The 17611-nt window shown below is 37.5% G+C and overlaps 1 protein-coding gene and 1 pseudogene across 1 annotated transcript in view; both read left to right on the top strand.

Moving 5' to 3' along the window:
• LOC120294048 (bidirectional sugar transporter SWEET1-like) overlaps positions 1–7389 on the top strand; it is a 17199-nt gene extending 9810 nt beyond the window's left edge. The window contains exons 2-4 of the mRNA XM_039313925.1: positions 6571–6849; positions 7071–7190; positions 7309–7389. Coding sequence (XP_039169859.1) covers positions 6571–6849; positions 7071–7190; positions 7309–7389 — 480 coding nt within the window. The remainder of the gene's footprint in view (positions 1–6570; positions 6850–7070; positions 7191–7308) is intronic.
• A 7583-nt stretch (positions 7390–14972) lies between these two features.
• Positions 14973–16513, top strand: LOC108956961 (annotated as a pseudogene).
• Positions 16514–17611: the final 1098 nt, after the last annotated feature.

Here is a 17611-nt window from a genome sequence, read left to right on the forward strand (position 1 = left end):
AGAAGGCATTTGTTCGGGAATTAGCAAAGATTCGACTCAGTCTTTCATGGGTCGAAGGCATGGAAACATCTACCTCCTTGATGTAAAGCCAAATGAAGAACAATGCTTAATTTCAATTCAAGATGAAGCAATTCTATGGCATAGAAAGCTTGGCCATATCAACAAGAAGCAATTAGCCAAAATCTCTTCAAAGCGCTTGTTAGAGGTCTACCTAAACCGCCATACCAAAAGTCGACTTATGTACTCCATGCATTAAGGGGAAAGGTAAGAAATTCATTTAAACAAATAAATCATGTATCTACTAATCATGTAATATTCTTGCTTCATATGGATCTCTTCGGACCAACAAGAACCCGAGCATTGGAGGTAAGAAATATTGTCTAGTAATTGTAGATGATTACTCTCGTTTTACACAGGTATATTTTCTAGCAAACAAATCAGAAACCTTTTCGTACTTTGAAAAGTTTGCTAAAAAGGTTCAAAATGAAAAAGGATGTGCTATTTCTAGTATAAGAACGGATCATGGAAGTGAATTTGAAAATCAAGATTTTACGAGATTACGTGATAAATGAGGTGTTAATCACATGTTCTCCTCTCCGTATACTCCGTAGAGCAAAATGGAGTTGTGGAAAGAAAGAATAGATCTCTTCAAGAAATGGCTAGAACACTTTTAATTGAAAGTAAAAATTTCTTCACGATTTTGGGCTGAAGTCAGTTTAACCGCTTGTATATTATAAATAGAGTCTTTTTAAGACCTATTCTTGATAAAACCCCTATGAATTGTTCAAAGGTAAGAAGCCTATTGTTTCATACTTTCATGTGTTCGGTTGCAAATGCTTTATTTTGAAAAATGCAAATGATCGAGTTGGTAAGTTTGAAGAAAGATCGATGAAGGCATCTTCCTTGGATATTCTACATCAAGCAAAGCCTACAGAGTCTACAACAAAAAAGCCAACATTGGAAGAATCAATGAATGTCAAATTCCAAGACTCGGTGCAAGATGAATCCAGCGACTCGGTGCGATGAGACCGAATCCGCTCTAGATCTTCAAATGTCTACATCTCAAGAAGCATCTCATTACGGAAGTCCATCATCAAGACGCTCATGGAGAATCAAATAAAGAAAGAGATCATCAACCCGGCAACCGGAAACACAAATCCGGTCATCCCAAAGATCTTATTATTGGCGAACTTAATGAAGGAATCCGCACGAGATCAAAAAAGGCATGAAGAATCTAGTCTTTGTGGCTCTCATCTCTGAAATTGAACCAAAAAGCTTAGAAGAAGCTTTATCGATGAAAGCTGGATCGAAGCTATGCAAGAAGAGCTTAGACAGGTTCAACATCAATGATGTTCGGAATTGACATCTAAACCAAAAGGTAAAACTGTTATTGGAACCAAATGGGTATTCGGGGAACAAAATGAACGAAAAAGGAAAAGTCGTACGAAACAAAGCAAGGCTCGTGTGGCCAAAGGGTATACGCAAGAAGAAGGAATAGACTATGACGAGACTTACGCACCCGTTGCAAGGTTAGAAGCTATTCGTCTATTACTTGCGTTTGCTTGTTACAAAAATTTCAGGTTATTCCAAATGGACGTCAAAAGTGCTTTCCTAAATGGATTTATCCATGAGGAAGTTTATGTGGAACAACCGCCTGGATTTGAAGACCCAAAGAAGCCGGACTCGGTCTTGCCCGAAAAGGCTCTGTATGGTCTAAAGCAAGCACCTCGAGCTTGGTAAACGGATTAAGTAAGTTTTATTACAAAATGGTTTTGTCAAAGGTAAAGTAGATACTACTTTGTTTATCAAAAAGGAAAACAAAACTTTTTACTTGTTCAAATATATGTTGATGACATTATTTTTGGATCTTCTAATGAAAGTCTTTGCAAGAAATTTTCTAAGTCTATGCGGGATGAATTTGAAATGAGTATGATGGGAGAATTAACATTCTTTCTTGGACTCCAAGTGAAACAAATGAAGGAAGGAACTTTCATCCATCAAGAAAAAATATGCGAATGATCTTGTCAAAAAGGTTTGGATTGGAAAAATGCAAAAAGATCGACATACCAATGTCATGTTCTCGAGAAGATAGACAAGGATGAAGAAGGGAAGAAAATAGATCAAAAGCTGTACATGCAGAAGCATGATCGGTTCACTTCTTATCTTCTTTTCTAGACCTCGATATTTTGTTTAGTGTTTGTATCGTGCTAGGTTTCAATCGGATCCTAGAGAATCACATCTCACAGTCTTGGTGAAACGAATTATCAAATACGTTGCTTCATCTTCAACATCGGTCTTTGTATCCAAAGAAGGGAGACTTTAATCTTCTAGGATACTCGAATCATCCGATCGGCGGTTGCGAATCGATAGAAAGAGCACTTCGAACTTGTCAACTACTTGGAAACAGAACGGTGTCTTGGTTCTCGAGGAAACAAAGCACTCGTAGCTCTTTCAACAACGAAGGCAGTATGTAGCTCTTGGAAGGCTGCCGTTCGCAAATTCTATGGATAAAACAACAGCTACAAGACTTTGGCATTGAAGACTCATTTGAAATCGGATGTGACAACACCCGAGTGCTATAAATCTCACCAAAAATCCAATCCTTCATTCAAGAGCAAAGCATATTGAGATTCGACATCACTTTATTAGAGATCATATTCAAAATGGAGAAATCTCGATTCAATTTGTTGATTCAAAAAGTCAACTAGAGACATATTCACAAAGCCTTTGGAGAAGAATCGGTTTGACTTTATCCGCTCAAGACTCAACATTTTGAAGCTTGAAGAAGTTAAAGTCTAGAGACTCACCAACTCTAAAGACTCGATCTCTTAGACTCTAAGTCCCGAGACTGGACATTCGTGGATAAAGACGTAAGTTGTATTTCTTCTAAAAGGTACTAATTGTCATTTAGTCGAAAAGGTACGATCTTTTGTTTAATAATTTTGGCGGGTTATAGATTTTGAAAAGAAGTAATCGTTCACTTTCCATTGCACCGATTGAACTTCCCTTTTCAAAACTAAGTTATATATACAGATTTTCCCCAAATCTTCAAAACCTAAAAGCACTCTTCTCTCTATCTTGTTTCTACTCTTGTTCATCGTCGAGAAAGTGGTCATTTTTCTTGGGAAAGCAAGTGAAGGAATCCTCCAATAGACAAAGAAAGATGTCGTCTTCAAGGAAATCATCAAGAATCGCGAATGTGGGACCACAAAGAATGAAGAAGGGACCGACTCATTTCGATCTCACCGAGGAAGAAGACTTATCTCGGTCGGCGACAAAAGTCCGATTCGCTCTCCTCCACGTCATTCAGCATCTCTCGCCCCACAAAGTGAAAGTCATAATCTGGAAGAAGAATAATCGAGGATGCCGACCCAAGTAAGAGTTCAAAAGCCTTCCTTTTTGTATAAACTTTATTGTGCATTGAAAAGCATGGGTACTCCATTGAACTACATAGATGACTTCCTTAAGGACAAAAATTATGGGAATGAGTATCTTTTCTCAAGAAAATGGAGGAATGGGGAATTGCCCCAAAAGGAAAAGCAGAGGAAGCTCTTGCGAACATTCCAAGAGATCCTCGTATGCCGAGGACAAAATCTGATTGACGCGAATGATGATGACAAAATGTTCCTTGAATTTGAACCTAGAATGGGTGTGGCGGCAAAGGCGAAAAGGAAATCGGATGGATTTGTTTAAATCCAAGGATCAAGAAAAAGTGTATTACACCGTTGAAAAGAGGGGTAATCAACCCTAGAAGTGTCGATTTTGACTTCGGGATTCCATCAACTTGAACCTAGAGAAGTTGAATTTGCTTCAACTTGAGACTTTCCCGTTTCCGACTCTGGGAGACGGGTATGATCATCGACCGCTTATTTCTATTCAAATCTTAGCTTTTGGATGCGAATAGAATTTCATTCAGTGTTCGAGACAAAGTCTATGTGGTAGATGTGAATATGTTGGACATAGTTGGAGTTGAACAGGACGCTATCTCCCAATTAAAGTCTCACCTGCTCGAACTACTCGGATCTTGTCAAAGATAGGGATGTAGATAAGAAAATTATCTATTCAGAATGAACGCTATCAACATTGTGCTTCACAAGATTGTGATCAATTGTCTAAGACCTAAGTCTACTTCAAAGACTTCGTGTCTCTTTTCGAAGCAAAGTTGATGTATGCGATCAACTCGGGACGGAAGTTCTCTCTCCCGCACACTATTCTTTTCCATATGTACGAAGCGTGTCAAAAGACAAAGGACAATTGCCTTATCTGATGCAGTGACCAAGATCTTGAACATCGAATATTGAACCGCCACATACTTTTTGTGTTAGACCGTGTGATAAGATGGTGGTAGGGTTGAAAATGTTAATGAAGATGCGTCGCAAGAACTTTCTAAGGCAATGGAGAAATTCAAAGTGAAATCAGGTCAAGTCGCTTCAAAAGGAAAAGGAAAGAAGGCATTTAGTGCTTCTTCGAAAAGAGGAAAAGAATTCTTATCCTGGAGGATGAGGATGAAGATGAAGATGATGAAGATCCCACTATTCCAAAGACGACAAGAACAAGACGTTCACGTGTCTTATTCGACGAGAACTTCGCGAGAAGAAGAAGAAGAAAGAAGAGAGAAGGAGAAAGAAGTTGAGGAAGAAAAAGAAGAAGTAAAAGATCGGTCTGCGATAAACTGAGAGAAGGGAAATCAAGAGATTGATCATCACTCTTCCCCTTTCGATGTCCTAGAGACGGGAGTTAGCGAGCAAAGAGAGGTCTCCACCTCATCGCGAAGATCAAAGAAAATCTCCGAAGACCAGGAAAGAAGCTCGAGTCTCTCAATTGCCCGAAGAAGATGATACGACAATTCCAAATGGCAAGACCGTTCGAAGCGCCATCGTTCGCACACACACCATGCGAGAAAGCCAATGCCGTACACACGACGGATGATTACGTAGATCTTCGTAGTATCATGAATATTCTTCCTGGAAATGCGTAACGGATATATATTCGGATTGTGAAATCAAGTCTTGAAGCATCTTTGGACAAGCATCTTCGGTCTCTGGAAGAAAATACAAAGACCTCTCTACAACTTCAAGCCAATGCCAAGAGAAGAGGTAGCTCATCTCGAGAAGATGGAAGAAGCTCGAAGGAGTAGTCCAGTCCATTGGGGATTTCCGGATCGTGCGCATTCCTGCGAGACATGACTCCTTTCTCACCCTCTTTTTAATGATGACAAAAAGGGGGAGAACCAATTTGAACAAACATTATTTATTTGACTTTTTGTGGTTATGTTTATTTTTGAGTATGACTTGAGAACTTGAACTTGAGTGTTAGATTTGAATTGGTTGTGGATTTTGATGCTTCGATTTGGTTGCATTTATATCAAGTATTGTTACATGGTATTACTCATGAAAGACTAACCAATTTGCTGTGGATGCAGAGTCCGGTTGTTTATTAATCTTTATGAGTTAGCCATATTGCTTGAGAAATGTTTTTGCAGGTCAAAGTTGTTCAAATCTTCAAGAAAGTTTTGTCACCATCAAAAAGGGGAGATTGTTGGAGAAATCTTTCCGTAATATTTTGAAGCCGACAAAACATTTCTATCGAGTCTAAGTCTGGATATCGATAGTTAAAGTCTCAAGACTTTATAGTCTCAAGACTCTGTTATCTCAAGACTCAAGACTCAAGACTCAAGACTCAAGACTCAAAGTTATTCTCACCGACGGTCTTTCTAATCCGGTGTTGAAGGAAATCCAAAGTCGAGGTTTATGATTGAGGATTTGATCCTATCCTCTCGGGATAGATTCTTTGGTTGGATAATCATTCGGATTCTTTATATCTTATCTAAGAACGATTGAAGATCCGATGGTCGACGAAATAATCTTGGATTATTCTATTCTTGAAACCGAGATCCCGATTGTATGGGCGAATGTGATTGATGGGCTATCATCGATTCCTTATATAGCTCGGATGATCTTCTTGATTGATTCCGTCAACGGGTAGATTGGAGGAATTCCTTTGGTAAGTGCCAACGGCTATGATGGCATGAAGGAGTATAAAAGGGAAGACGTTCTAGTTGTTTTAAGTGTGTGATCGATAGAAAAATTCCGAGTCGAAGATCCTTTGATTGTTAGTTGAGACACTGAGCGAAATTGTATGCGAGAGTGTTTATACTTGGTGACGCCTTGAGCAAGTGTGGTAGATCATCTACACCTAGAAATCAAGGAAGATCAACACTGTAACATCTCTTTGATCATAGTGGAATCCAGCCAATCGGCTGTCAGTGCAGAAGAGTGGACGTAGGCTTGAATCAAGTCGAACCACTATAAACTGAGTGTTCAATTTCTCTTTCCCTTACTCAGTCTTGCGATTGAATTTTCAACTGTTGCAAAGTCTCTAATTGTTTAAATATCGTGCAAACATCGAGAAATTTTTTTGTATACCTATTCACCCTCTAGGTACTCGTACTAGCTATCTCAGTAACAATAAGCACAATGTTACTAAGGCACTAATCGACTCATTTTCTATCTAATCAACCAAACTTGTGCGTATGTCTCTTTATTTATACATGGCTAAATTTTTTAAAAGGTATGGACACCATTTGTGTCGTCGGACAACCTTCTGATATCGATCATTAGTGGCATAGGAGTAGTGATTGAATTCACGTACGTTTCAATCTTCATCACATACGGACCAAAGAAGGAGAGGGCGAAGATCATCGGACTCTGTGCCCTTGCTCTGATTCTTTTCATAACATTTGCCTTTGTCTCCCTCTTCGCCCTGCATGGGAAGACCCGGAAACTCTTATGTGGCATCACGCTCGACATTTCCTCTACTATCATGTATGCTTCACCTTTATCAGTCATGGTAAGATCTTAATTGTTAGGATATTGAAATAGATTCCACGTTGTACTCCAACAGTTCAAGTTTTTGGAGTAGGCGATTACACACTCAATTTATGTGAAATACTAATTACATCTTAAAATATGTAGTCGTCATCATCAAAAGGAGAGTTTTCCTAGTACCGGAAGTTCAAATGGTATTTGAATCAAGCACTTGGTTAGATCGGTTTCATTTGGTACATACAGATGTCGGTAATCAAGATGAAGAGCGTGGAGTTCATGCCATTTTCGTTATCGTTGTTCACCTTCTTATGTGGCATTTTCTGGCTCACATACGGCCTTCTTAGTAGGGACCTGTTTCTCATCGTGAGCCATCGCCTTACATCATAATTGTGTGCGTGCGCGCGTGCATGTGGAGAGTCAATCTTCAGAATATGCAATTTGAACTTGACAGTTGAGGGCATTGGACGTAATTTTGTTGCAGGTGCCTAATGGATTGGGGACTGGACTTGGGACTGCCCAACTGATCTTGTATGCAATGACTGCAAGAACCGGAGTTATATGACAAACGAGATCACGGATGAATTTGCAGAGACGGACCTTGAAAAGACCGATCAAATGCAGAAACTGGGTTGCCTTGCTTAAGCTTCACAGCTTCAAGCAAAACATGACCAGCCCTCTGGAATCTATCATCATTGCGCGCTGTAATTGGCTTACATCACAAGAAAGAGTTAAACAAAACATTTCCAGCTCTTATCATTCAAAATCAAGTGGTGACAGACTTACGTGATGAGTTTATCACCTTAATGAGATCAGAGAAAGTATCATTTTTCTTCTCTCTTTTCCTCTTCTATTTTTGGTCTTGACTTTCACGCCTTCCTGTCTCTATTAGCCACGATAGGATTGCCACTACAATACGATAATCAGCTGTAAGACATCTCAAGTATGGCATTAGTTGTGAGAATCGCTGATTCATAAATCAATAGTCATCTCTATATGGTCGCTGACTCGTGCGAGTATTCACTGGGCTCAAGTAGGGTCGGGTCGTTACACTCTTTCCCTCCTTTGCACAATCCTCGAACCTCACTATTGTCACTGTTACTCAAGCCACTGTCCCTAGCGACAACTTCAGCAAGGCACCGACATCTCTGTCTCTGTCTCTGTCTCTCTCTCTCTCTCTCTCCAAATCCAATAAAAATAGGGGAATGACACAACCTTCATTCTACCCAAAAGATGTAGCCTCTAACATAACCAATACTTGTTAATATATATATATATATATATATATATATATATATATGATAAACTAGCGGATTTTGTTACAACATCAAAGTTTTATAATTTATCAAAAACATATTGAACTCCCTAAAAGTCCTTGTCGATAGCATTATCATTCTATTCGTCGCTAATCGAGGAAACAAAAAATGTTTTTGGTAGATAGTATGAGCAATCGCAGCCTAGTGATTAGTACATCTATGTAAGTAAATCGAGTAGCCACTAAACATATATAAAGAAATACCAAAAACTCATAATCCAAACCAATGATATAATATACATATATCAAATCAAATATGAGTTATTTCATTTCAATAAAACTTTATACAAATCAGAAATACTCATATAATCCACCATCACAATTCAAACATTATTGGTTAAGTTCATCAAATCACATGTCAATGGTTCATTCCATAAATTGATCTATTACTTATGATCTACCATAGCATCTGGTGACAAGGCGACCGAGATTTCCTTTGACAAGTTTTCCACTTATTATCAGCTAAGCTAATGGGTTGGGCCAAAAGAATATCCTAAACCCAACATGCATACCAAAAAACCCTTGTGATAATGAACATCAAACCATTATCCTCCAATATAAGAAATCAAATCCATAATCCATCTCATAAACCATAACACACTTTATAATTCAAAACAATTAATCTTTTGCAACTAGGCTCATCTGTTAGAAATATATTTCGTAAAGTATATCTTAAGTCATTACAAAATTCATTTCATAAATCAAATCTGCAAATCGATATGAATAACTATTCATGATTCATTTCATAAACACTTTGTAGACCATGTTAATAATAAATAGGTAGAAAATGCTCGATCAAAAGTTATGCACCGATCATGCCATAAACATCACTTTTGTCCTTTAACCATATCACAATTTTCACATAACAATTTAACTAAACTACTCTATTTCCTATTCGACTAAATTACTCTATTTCCTAGTCAAAATGCTCACTACAGGTCGACAAAACACTTCTAGAATCGCTAATCACGGAGAAAAACTACTAACATAAAAACAACTACTCACACGACAAACGGCCATTCGTGTCATATCTCTTTTACCGAACTCCAATTCAACCGTGCTCACTATCACAAGGAAGCCCTTGAAAGTACTAAAAGGTCCATAGCTTGGCAAAATTAATTTACAAAAATTGGCACAAAAAGCTTATGGTCGTTACTATTAAACACGTGTAACCGACTTCAAAATCTTATTTTTGGTAAACCGTAAGGCCAAATCAAGTTCTGTAAAGTCATACAACTCCATCCCAAACTATCAATCCCCCATGATTTCTCAGCTTAACAACTCATAAATTGGACCTCATCGTTCAAAATTCACATAATTTCGAATTTGTACTATAACTTTAAAAACTACTATGATTTGACAAACAAAGGACTTAAATCCATATCGGCTTGCAAATTTAAGTAAATTCGGCTTGACGAGGCATATACCCCCTTTCCTTTTTCCTTTCCCTTTCTTCTTATTTCCCTTTCTTTCTTTCTTCTTCTCTTTTCTTTCTCCCTGTTTGTGCATGCCCTTCCTTTCCTTTTATTATAGCCTCTCATTCCTTGCTTTGACTAGTCAAAGTTTTTTTTTCTTTTTGACCATTGACTGGTCAAACAAGCACAAATATTACATTCTACCTCTCTAAAAAAAAAAGAAAAATAGTTCTCCAAAATTTGAACTTACCTCAATTTTCAAACAAATGAAGTTATTTGTGCTTTATCTCCTTGTCGAGCTCTCAAGTGCCCTTAGTTGAACTATTGGCAATTAATCATGTAGCATTCTCATCAAGTGGCTTTCTCAATAGACTTACAATAAAATCCATAGTAATATACTAGGTATTTCAAGAGGTTGCAACTGTCCATCCACTCTAGCTCTCATTTTTCACTTGCTATGAAAATAGACATTGATCATCATATTCTTAATATTAATCCAGCAGATGGTTTCTCTCAATTCCCTACACATTTTATTGGCCCTGTATGAGTTTTGAATCAAGTGCTATGAGCATTCTACAATCTCTCATTTTCAACATTGAATAATCAAGAACACATAAGCGCCTACAATACCTCAGAATCTACTTGTCAATCAGCTTCTTCTCCTTCTTTGATATTCCTCAACCAAAATTTTTTGTCATTCTATCTAGACTTGATCTCAATCAAAATTGGATGTGCTTGGAGATTAGATAATTGAGCACAAAGCTAATAAACCAATACCTCTTAGATAATGAGTTAGGTAAACATATGTAGCTTAGAGTTGTAATTTGCGTTACTTAATGATCAAATAAAGGAACAACGACAAATCATGACCACCTGATTATTCTTTCAAGAGATACGACTCATGTGGATATGTCCAATAATTACAAAATACGATGTGGTTTTTTGTCAAATCAAACTGTCCAATCAAGTCTAGTTTGTTGATATTACGTGATCATTGTATGAACTTCATTACAATGGGAAAATTACAGGTCTCAGTTAATTTGCTTGTCTTTTAATGTGCTCTTGTCATGTTAAGTGTAGCGGCCGTCGGGTTTGGGTCGTACCGAACATTGGCGAGCCACGTGACAGACCGTGACCTCTGGCCCTAAGGTCCTAATTTCTCCGTTGAATACTTTAAAAATTACAAGAAAAAAGAATTAAATATAATTAGAAAATTAGGCAAAATATTTTTTCTCACCTCCCAAAATCAAAATAATCCTTCGTTTCGTAACTATATAAATCAATGATACCAACTAATTATATAAGAATGGCTTCCTTTAAGTCTCTCTCTCTCTCTCTCATGCTTATGTATGTATCAACTTTAGCTCAACGATTCCTATATACCCATGATAAAAGGATTGCATGCTAGTTCTTCTTCAATCAAATCAAGAAAGTTTTAAATTGGAAAGAAATGCTATGACTACATAGAGATATCAATTGTGGCACTTAGAATCTTTTTATTAAGTGACCGGTTACTGGAATAGGTCCCAAAATTTTTGTGAACCTTTTTATGAAGTTAAAGAATTTAGAAAATCTTCGATCATCAATTAGTTCCCGCTCCCAACAAATATCCCATCACATGGAATAACTTTCAATTGATTTAATCTCTGTCAGGTGAAATACATCAGAAGCATGGGATGATTTTCGAATAATGTCGTATAAATTCAATGATGTCGTGTCGAATTTGCTAAATGTACATCGAATCCGGGGATCTACAATGGATTATATATTTTGTAGATAATGGTAATGATGCGTGTTGATTAAGTTAAGCTCGAAACATCTGACTGCAGTCTTGTCATGACGTTGCCTCTCGTCAGCAAGGTTCCTTTGGTCTATTTATTTGACTTTCTTCAATTATGCAAATGCCCATTTGGGTTCCAAGAGGGCTGTCTCGATCGAATTTGTTACCTGAAAACACGAATCCTTGGATGTTCAACTTTTGAATAAAGAGTAATCCGAGTTTATAACTTTTTTGGCTTGACTTAACGATAAACAAAGGAACCACTCACCTAGGTGGCGCTGCTGGCGGCGAGCTTCTCCCTAATGCAATGGGAGGAGTTCGATTCCCGGGCGTCGCAGGGTGAGTTACCCAGTGGCACGTGTGTGGTGTCTAGCACGTGTTGCCCCAGGATTTACCCCCGTAACCCCGGGCCTTTCGGGCTGTTCGTGTTGGTACGGTGCGCGAGTTTCCTGAGTCACCAAAAAAAAAAAAAAAAAAAAACAAAGGAAATATTTATAGGGACTAGGCCACATAAAAAGTTTTGTCCTCATATTTCATAATACATACGAGTCTTGAATTGCATCTTATCTGATTTATGAGAGTAATATCTTATATATATTTATATATTTTTAGCCTCGAATTTAATTTCTAAATATCAACTTCTTAGTATTAAAAACATTGAGCGATTGGAGATCTAATCACCAAGTGTTCCTAGAAATATTTCCTTAATATGAAAAGAAAAGAATATGGCTATAAAGTAAGTTTGGAAAAATTGTTCAAATAGTTTTAAATCTATTGCACTTTTACTAAATTAGTTTTAAACTTTTCAATTTTACCAATTTAATTCTAAACCTTCACATTTTGCCAATTCAGTTATAAATCGTTTCATTTCTTACCAATTGAGTCAATTCAATTAATTTTGATCGAAAATTGTTGACCTTGCACTTTTTAAATAATATTTTTTTAATATTTTATTTTTTATGGTTTTTTCTTCTTCTTTTTCTTTAAAATTTTTGGCTTTTTTTTTTTTTTTTTTTGGGAGGGGGGGAGGGGAGGTTTCGAATCTAGCTAGCACGGGTTGCCGGCCAACCCTCGCTAGCCACGAGCAAGGGTCGTTGACCCTCACCAATTTTGGGTGAGGGCGTTGCGCCCCTTGCCAGCTCTTGGCGAGGGCCGCAACACCTTCACCAATTCAAGAAATGGTGAGGGCTACAATGCCCTCGCTAGATCTAGCCAAGTAAGAGCTGCCAAGCCCTCACTTGCCCAAAAAATATGGCAAAGGCGTCACGGCCCTCGCCTAGAGTTGACAAGGGTCGGCGGCCCTCGCCTATGGCTGGCAAGGGTTGGGCGGCAACCCTTTGGCCAAATCCAAACCCAATAAAAAGTAAAGAAAAACATAAAACATAAAAAAAAAAATTCAAAATACTATTAAAATATTATTTAAAAAGTTCCACGTTAATGCCAGCCGTCCATGTTAGTAATTTCCAATCAAAATTGGCCGGACGGATTGAACTGGCAAAAACTAAAAATGTTTATAACTGAATTGGCAAAAACTATTATAGTTGAAATGTTTATGAGTATAATAGATTTAGGACTTTTTAGACAATTTTGTCAAGTAATTTTCTTCCATGATCTTTGATACTAGAGCAAACAAATAACTAGCAATAATTGATGCTATACCACACAATAAGACTTCTTTCTTGAATGATAGGGCATCCATTTACTCCCATCATCTCAACTAGCGGATAAAAGTATCATTGGTCCCTAAAATTTTTCCAATGATTAGGGTACTTAGCTAAATGCTTAGTCTTGTTTTTGAGTTATTATTATTATTATTATTATTATTATTATTATTATTATTATTATTATTATTTTCAATTGGATCCTTGAACCATATCGGTCTTTATTCAAATTTGTTATTTTATTAGATGTCACGATCGCCTCTAACCATAGCCAAAGAGAGGCACAAACCACACCCTTACCATAGATCCGTTGACAATCAAGGCAAGGGTCACAACTCTATCCATTGTGAGGAGTGAATGGCTAGAGCATGACGTTGAGCATGGGGTGCCCATGGAGTCACAATAAAGCAATCATAATATCCCGTAAAATAAAGCACACGACTTTAATAATCTACATATCTTCAACTTTATACAACCATCGGTATTACTACCTTAATACAACTTCTGAGCAAAACCCAAATTACATAAATCCTAGGAAGGTTCGGATCACCTATCTCCAACACCATTCCTACTCTAAAGAAACTAGTATGTACAAAAGTCAAGCTATGCTATGGATCAGTGACCTTGCCTATCGACATGTCACGGTCACCATTAAAACCCCTCTACGGTTCAATCAACTCACTGTCAATATTCAAGTACAAGGGACAAATTGATGGGGAATTTGGCAAGTACCAAGCGACCTTGGTAGATTTGGAGAGGTGGAGCCTCACTCAAGCGAGGCTCGGCTCACCAAAATTTGTCGAGTTCGAGTGTCATTGACCTTGAGCGATCTCATCCCTGACTTGTGGCTCGTCGATAGCCATCTTTGTGGTCGATAATTAGCCAAGGAAGAAGAAAAAGAAAATGAAAAAAATCTATATATTTCGATAATTTTTCTTAAGGAAACTAAATTAGATTTTCTATGCTAAACGGTAAAAATATATTTTTCAATTCATTTTAAGTTTCAACTAAATATCATAAAATGTTGTCATTTTCGTAAAAAATGACTTTTTGGAAAACATTTTCTAGAAATGTTAATTTTTTTGCGAAACAATCGAGCCTTAGTTTAATACCTCAAGGATCCAAATCCGAGTGGCAAAAAAATGAATGTATGAAACTAATCATTTTCTGAAGTAGTAAACCCACTCCACTCTTGTGAACTAAGAAGATGACCAACATAAATGCAAAGCGTTCCACTTAGAAAGTGTGATAATTGTCGCCCATCTAACAAAGTGTATCTACTTTTCCACAGACTATTAGAACAATTAAATGTTAAGCCACACATTCACCTAATATTTTAAGTTTTTAAAATAGTTGGAAAATCTCATATGATATTAGAACTGGAGTCCTGAGTTTAAATATTTCCAAACCCTATTTACCTCCCCAATTGTAATGTCCATGCTTAGTGCTGGGCAAAAATACCAGATTTAGTGTGAATTGGAGTGTTAGAACAATTAAATATTAAATAACACATTCATCTAACAGTTTAAGTTTTTAGAACAGTGGTCTCACACTTGCTTAAAGCTTTATGAATTCTTGCTTCACTATTGCCACATAGAAACTTACCAAAATTTCCATTGGAAAAGTTAAGAGGATGCTCCACTAGGGTTTGTCTGCTCTTATTGCAATTGGTTTCTCCAAAAAATATTGCTAGAATTTTTTAAGGCCCGATCATCAAGTGATGCAGCAAAATTCAGTTGAGTGTATGAATATGAACCGCTTATTTAAAAATCCAGCCACGATTTGATATCCCTTCATGATCCTTTTTTAAAAGGGGCTTTGGTTCACCCAGCATTATTCTTCCCGATATAAACGAGTAGCCCAATTTGTTCTTGTCATGCTCATTAACCTTACCAAGTTTTTAAGACTTGAAAGCTGTCGGTCCTTGTCCACTTACCTTATTTCACTTGGTTCCGATCAAAGCCATATAAAGGAAACATGAGAGTCCTGCGTTTCTTGATCGGTGTTCTTGGTACCTTTTTATGTCTCAATCTCAGTTGTACATTTCTTCTTTCTTTTCGATTATCCTTCCGTCCTCACATGTTCTTAGCTTTAACCCTACGCAATTTGCCTCGTTCCATATGTAGGAAATGCGGCGGGTCTGTTCCTCTTTTTGGCACCTGTGTAAGTCTTATGGCGTGTCGCTTGCTTTCTTATCATTGTCTATGGCCAGAAACTTAAAGGAAACATAATTCCTGCAGGATTACCTTCAAGAGGATCATAAGAAGCCGGTCAACTGAGCAGTTTTCGGGCATCCCCTACGTGATGGCCCTTCTTAATTGCTTGGTCTTCACTTGGTATTCTCTTCTAATGATGTAAATTCTACAAGTGCTGCTAAACAAATGACACGAATGCAACTAAAGTATGATAACCGGTTGTGAGCTAGCTAGTCCACTAGCACCAATCAACACTAATCAGTTTTCTATCATATCACATATACCAATCTTCTGTCATCCCTTTTATCCAAAATTTGTTAAGTTATGTTGTTTGTCGTGATTTCGAACTTTTAACACTTGGTTGATTTTCTAGTCAATCTGAATCCAAATGTTTTCTTCATTATTCTCCGTTCCCTTGCTTCTTCCAATCAACCTTACACAAATAGTCTATGTTTGTTTACTTATGCATAACCGACTTGCTTAACAGGTATGGCCTCCCATTTGTGTCACGAAAGAATCTTCTCGTATCAACCGTTAGCGGCATTGGCGGTGTGATTGAATTCACATACATAGTGATCTTCCTCATATATGCACCGAAAAAGGAGAGGACGAAAATCATTGGACTCTTTTCTCTTATTATGACTGTGTTCCTAGTCATCGCCTCCGTCTCCCTCCTTGCGTTGCATGGAAACACCAGAAAATTGTTCTGCGGCATTGCTGCGGCCCTTTTCTCCACTACCATGTATGCTTCGCCTCTCTCAGTCATGGTAAGATCACTACTCCATCATGATGAACCCGAGAGCAAGACCTCATATTCGAATTAAGATAGCATGTGATCATTCACAATTGGGTTTCCAACGTTTTCCACGGATACATGCAGAGGATGGTGATCAAAACAAAAAGTGTGGAGTACATGCCATTTTCTTGTCGCTGTTTGCATTCCTATCTGGTGTGTCGTGGCTCACCTTTGGCCTTCTTAGTGGCGACCCATTCATCATCGTACGCTACAACCCTTATATTGTTGCTTATTATCTATGGATATTACTCTGGCATCACAAGTTCTTTACATCGTAATTGAAGTTAGAATCGTGTCGATAAGTGTAACATCGTTCCTTAGTTTACTTGAAGTTGAAGAAATTGGTGTTAATGTTGCCGTAGGTGCCTAACGGATTCGGAACTGGACTTGGGATTGCCCAGCTGATCTTATATGCAATCTACTGCAAGAGCAAGAGTCACACCGAGAATACCATTAAGGATGACTTCACCGAGATGGATCTTGGAAAGATTGATCAAGCGAAGAAGCCAGATTCGAGCCATCTTTGATTTCTTTCGAGAAAAGATTACCCGTTCTCTTGAATGTACTGTCAACTTATTGCAGTTCACTTAGATCTCTTGAAAGATATAAAACATAGTTCCTATGTATAAGTGATGTGACACTTTTTACGTGATAGCTGATATTAACTCCTACTTAATGAAATCGTGGTTTTTCCTAATTTCTTTTATTTTTCCCTTCAATTATTTCGACCGGCTCACTTGAAGCCGACGGTAGAAGTGTTTGTGCAGAAGGGATGATGCAACCGAGTTCATTCAAGCGGCATGAAGAGTCTGTGCTAGCTAGGATACATATAGTCCTTATTTCATCAACTGTAAAACAATTTAACTATTCAACTAAACAAAGATTTTACATTGATTTAATAAGTAAATTAATCTGTTTTATAGAGTGGTGAGTATTTAGATAGTTTATATTCAGAACTTAAATATGAAAGTTCACGTGGTGGAGATGTTGAATAACTACTAATACATGCTTTCTCATGACGAGGAAGGTCTTATTATATCATAAATGAGGTCAATCGTCAGTCGAAACTGGGATTAGTGGTCTAAGCATTGAGAACGATAGTACTTAGGAATTATATGTTCAATCATTAGATTAAGCCTCAATCATTGGATTAAGCCCGCTGCATCATAGTCTTTCGTTTCCTAGATCCTATGCATTGGCCATTCACTGCCAGATTACATGCAGCCAAACGTAATGGAGGCACCTGATTTGCTAAGGTTATCTTCTATTTTAATCACTCAAACAACACACACTATTTAGTCAACCGACATTGCTTTTCGTGTCTGTGTTTATGGCTGGAGTCACCACTAGGAAAAGAATTTTGGCGGAGGTGGTGATGAGAATCAAATTGTGCAACCCAAATTAGTCTTATCTAACGTTAAAGTAAGTGGCTCCATTATTTAAAGAAAAAAATATCGCGTGTGGAATCTATATTCTCTATGTCATCGTCGTGCAAACGTTTCTTCGATTTGGATCCATCGCATATGAATAAGAAAAACTCCGGTGAACATCAATTTAATCATAAAATAAAATTAGGAACTCGAGATACTTTCCACTCGATTGATGGGAGAATATCTACTGTGTAA

Source organism: Eucalyptus grandis, chromosome 5, assembly GCF_016545825.1.
Source record: "Eucalyptus grandis isolate ANBG69807.140 chromosome 5, ASM1654582v1, whole genome shotgun sequence".
In the NCBI taxonomy this organism is placed as follows: domain Eukaryota; kingdom Viridiplantae; phylum Streptophyta; class Magnoliopsida; order Myrtales; family Myrtaceae; genus Eucalyptus; species Eucalyptus grandis.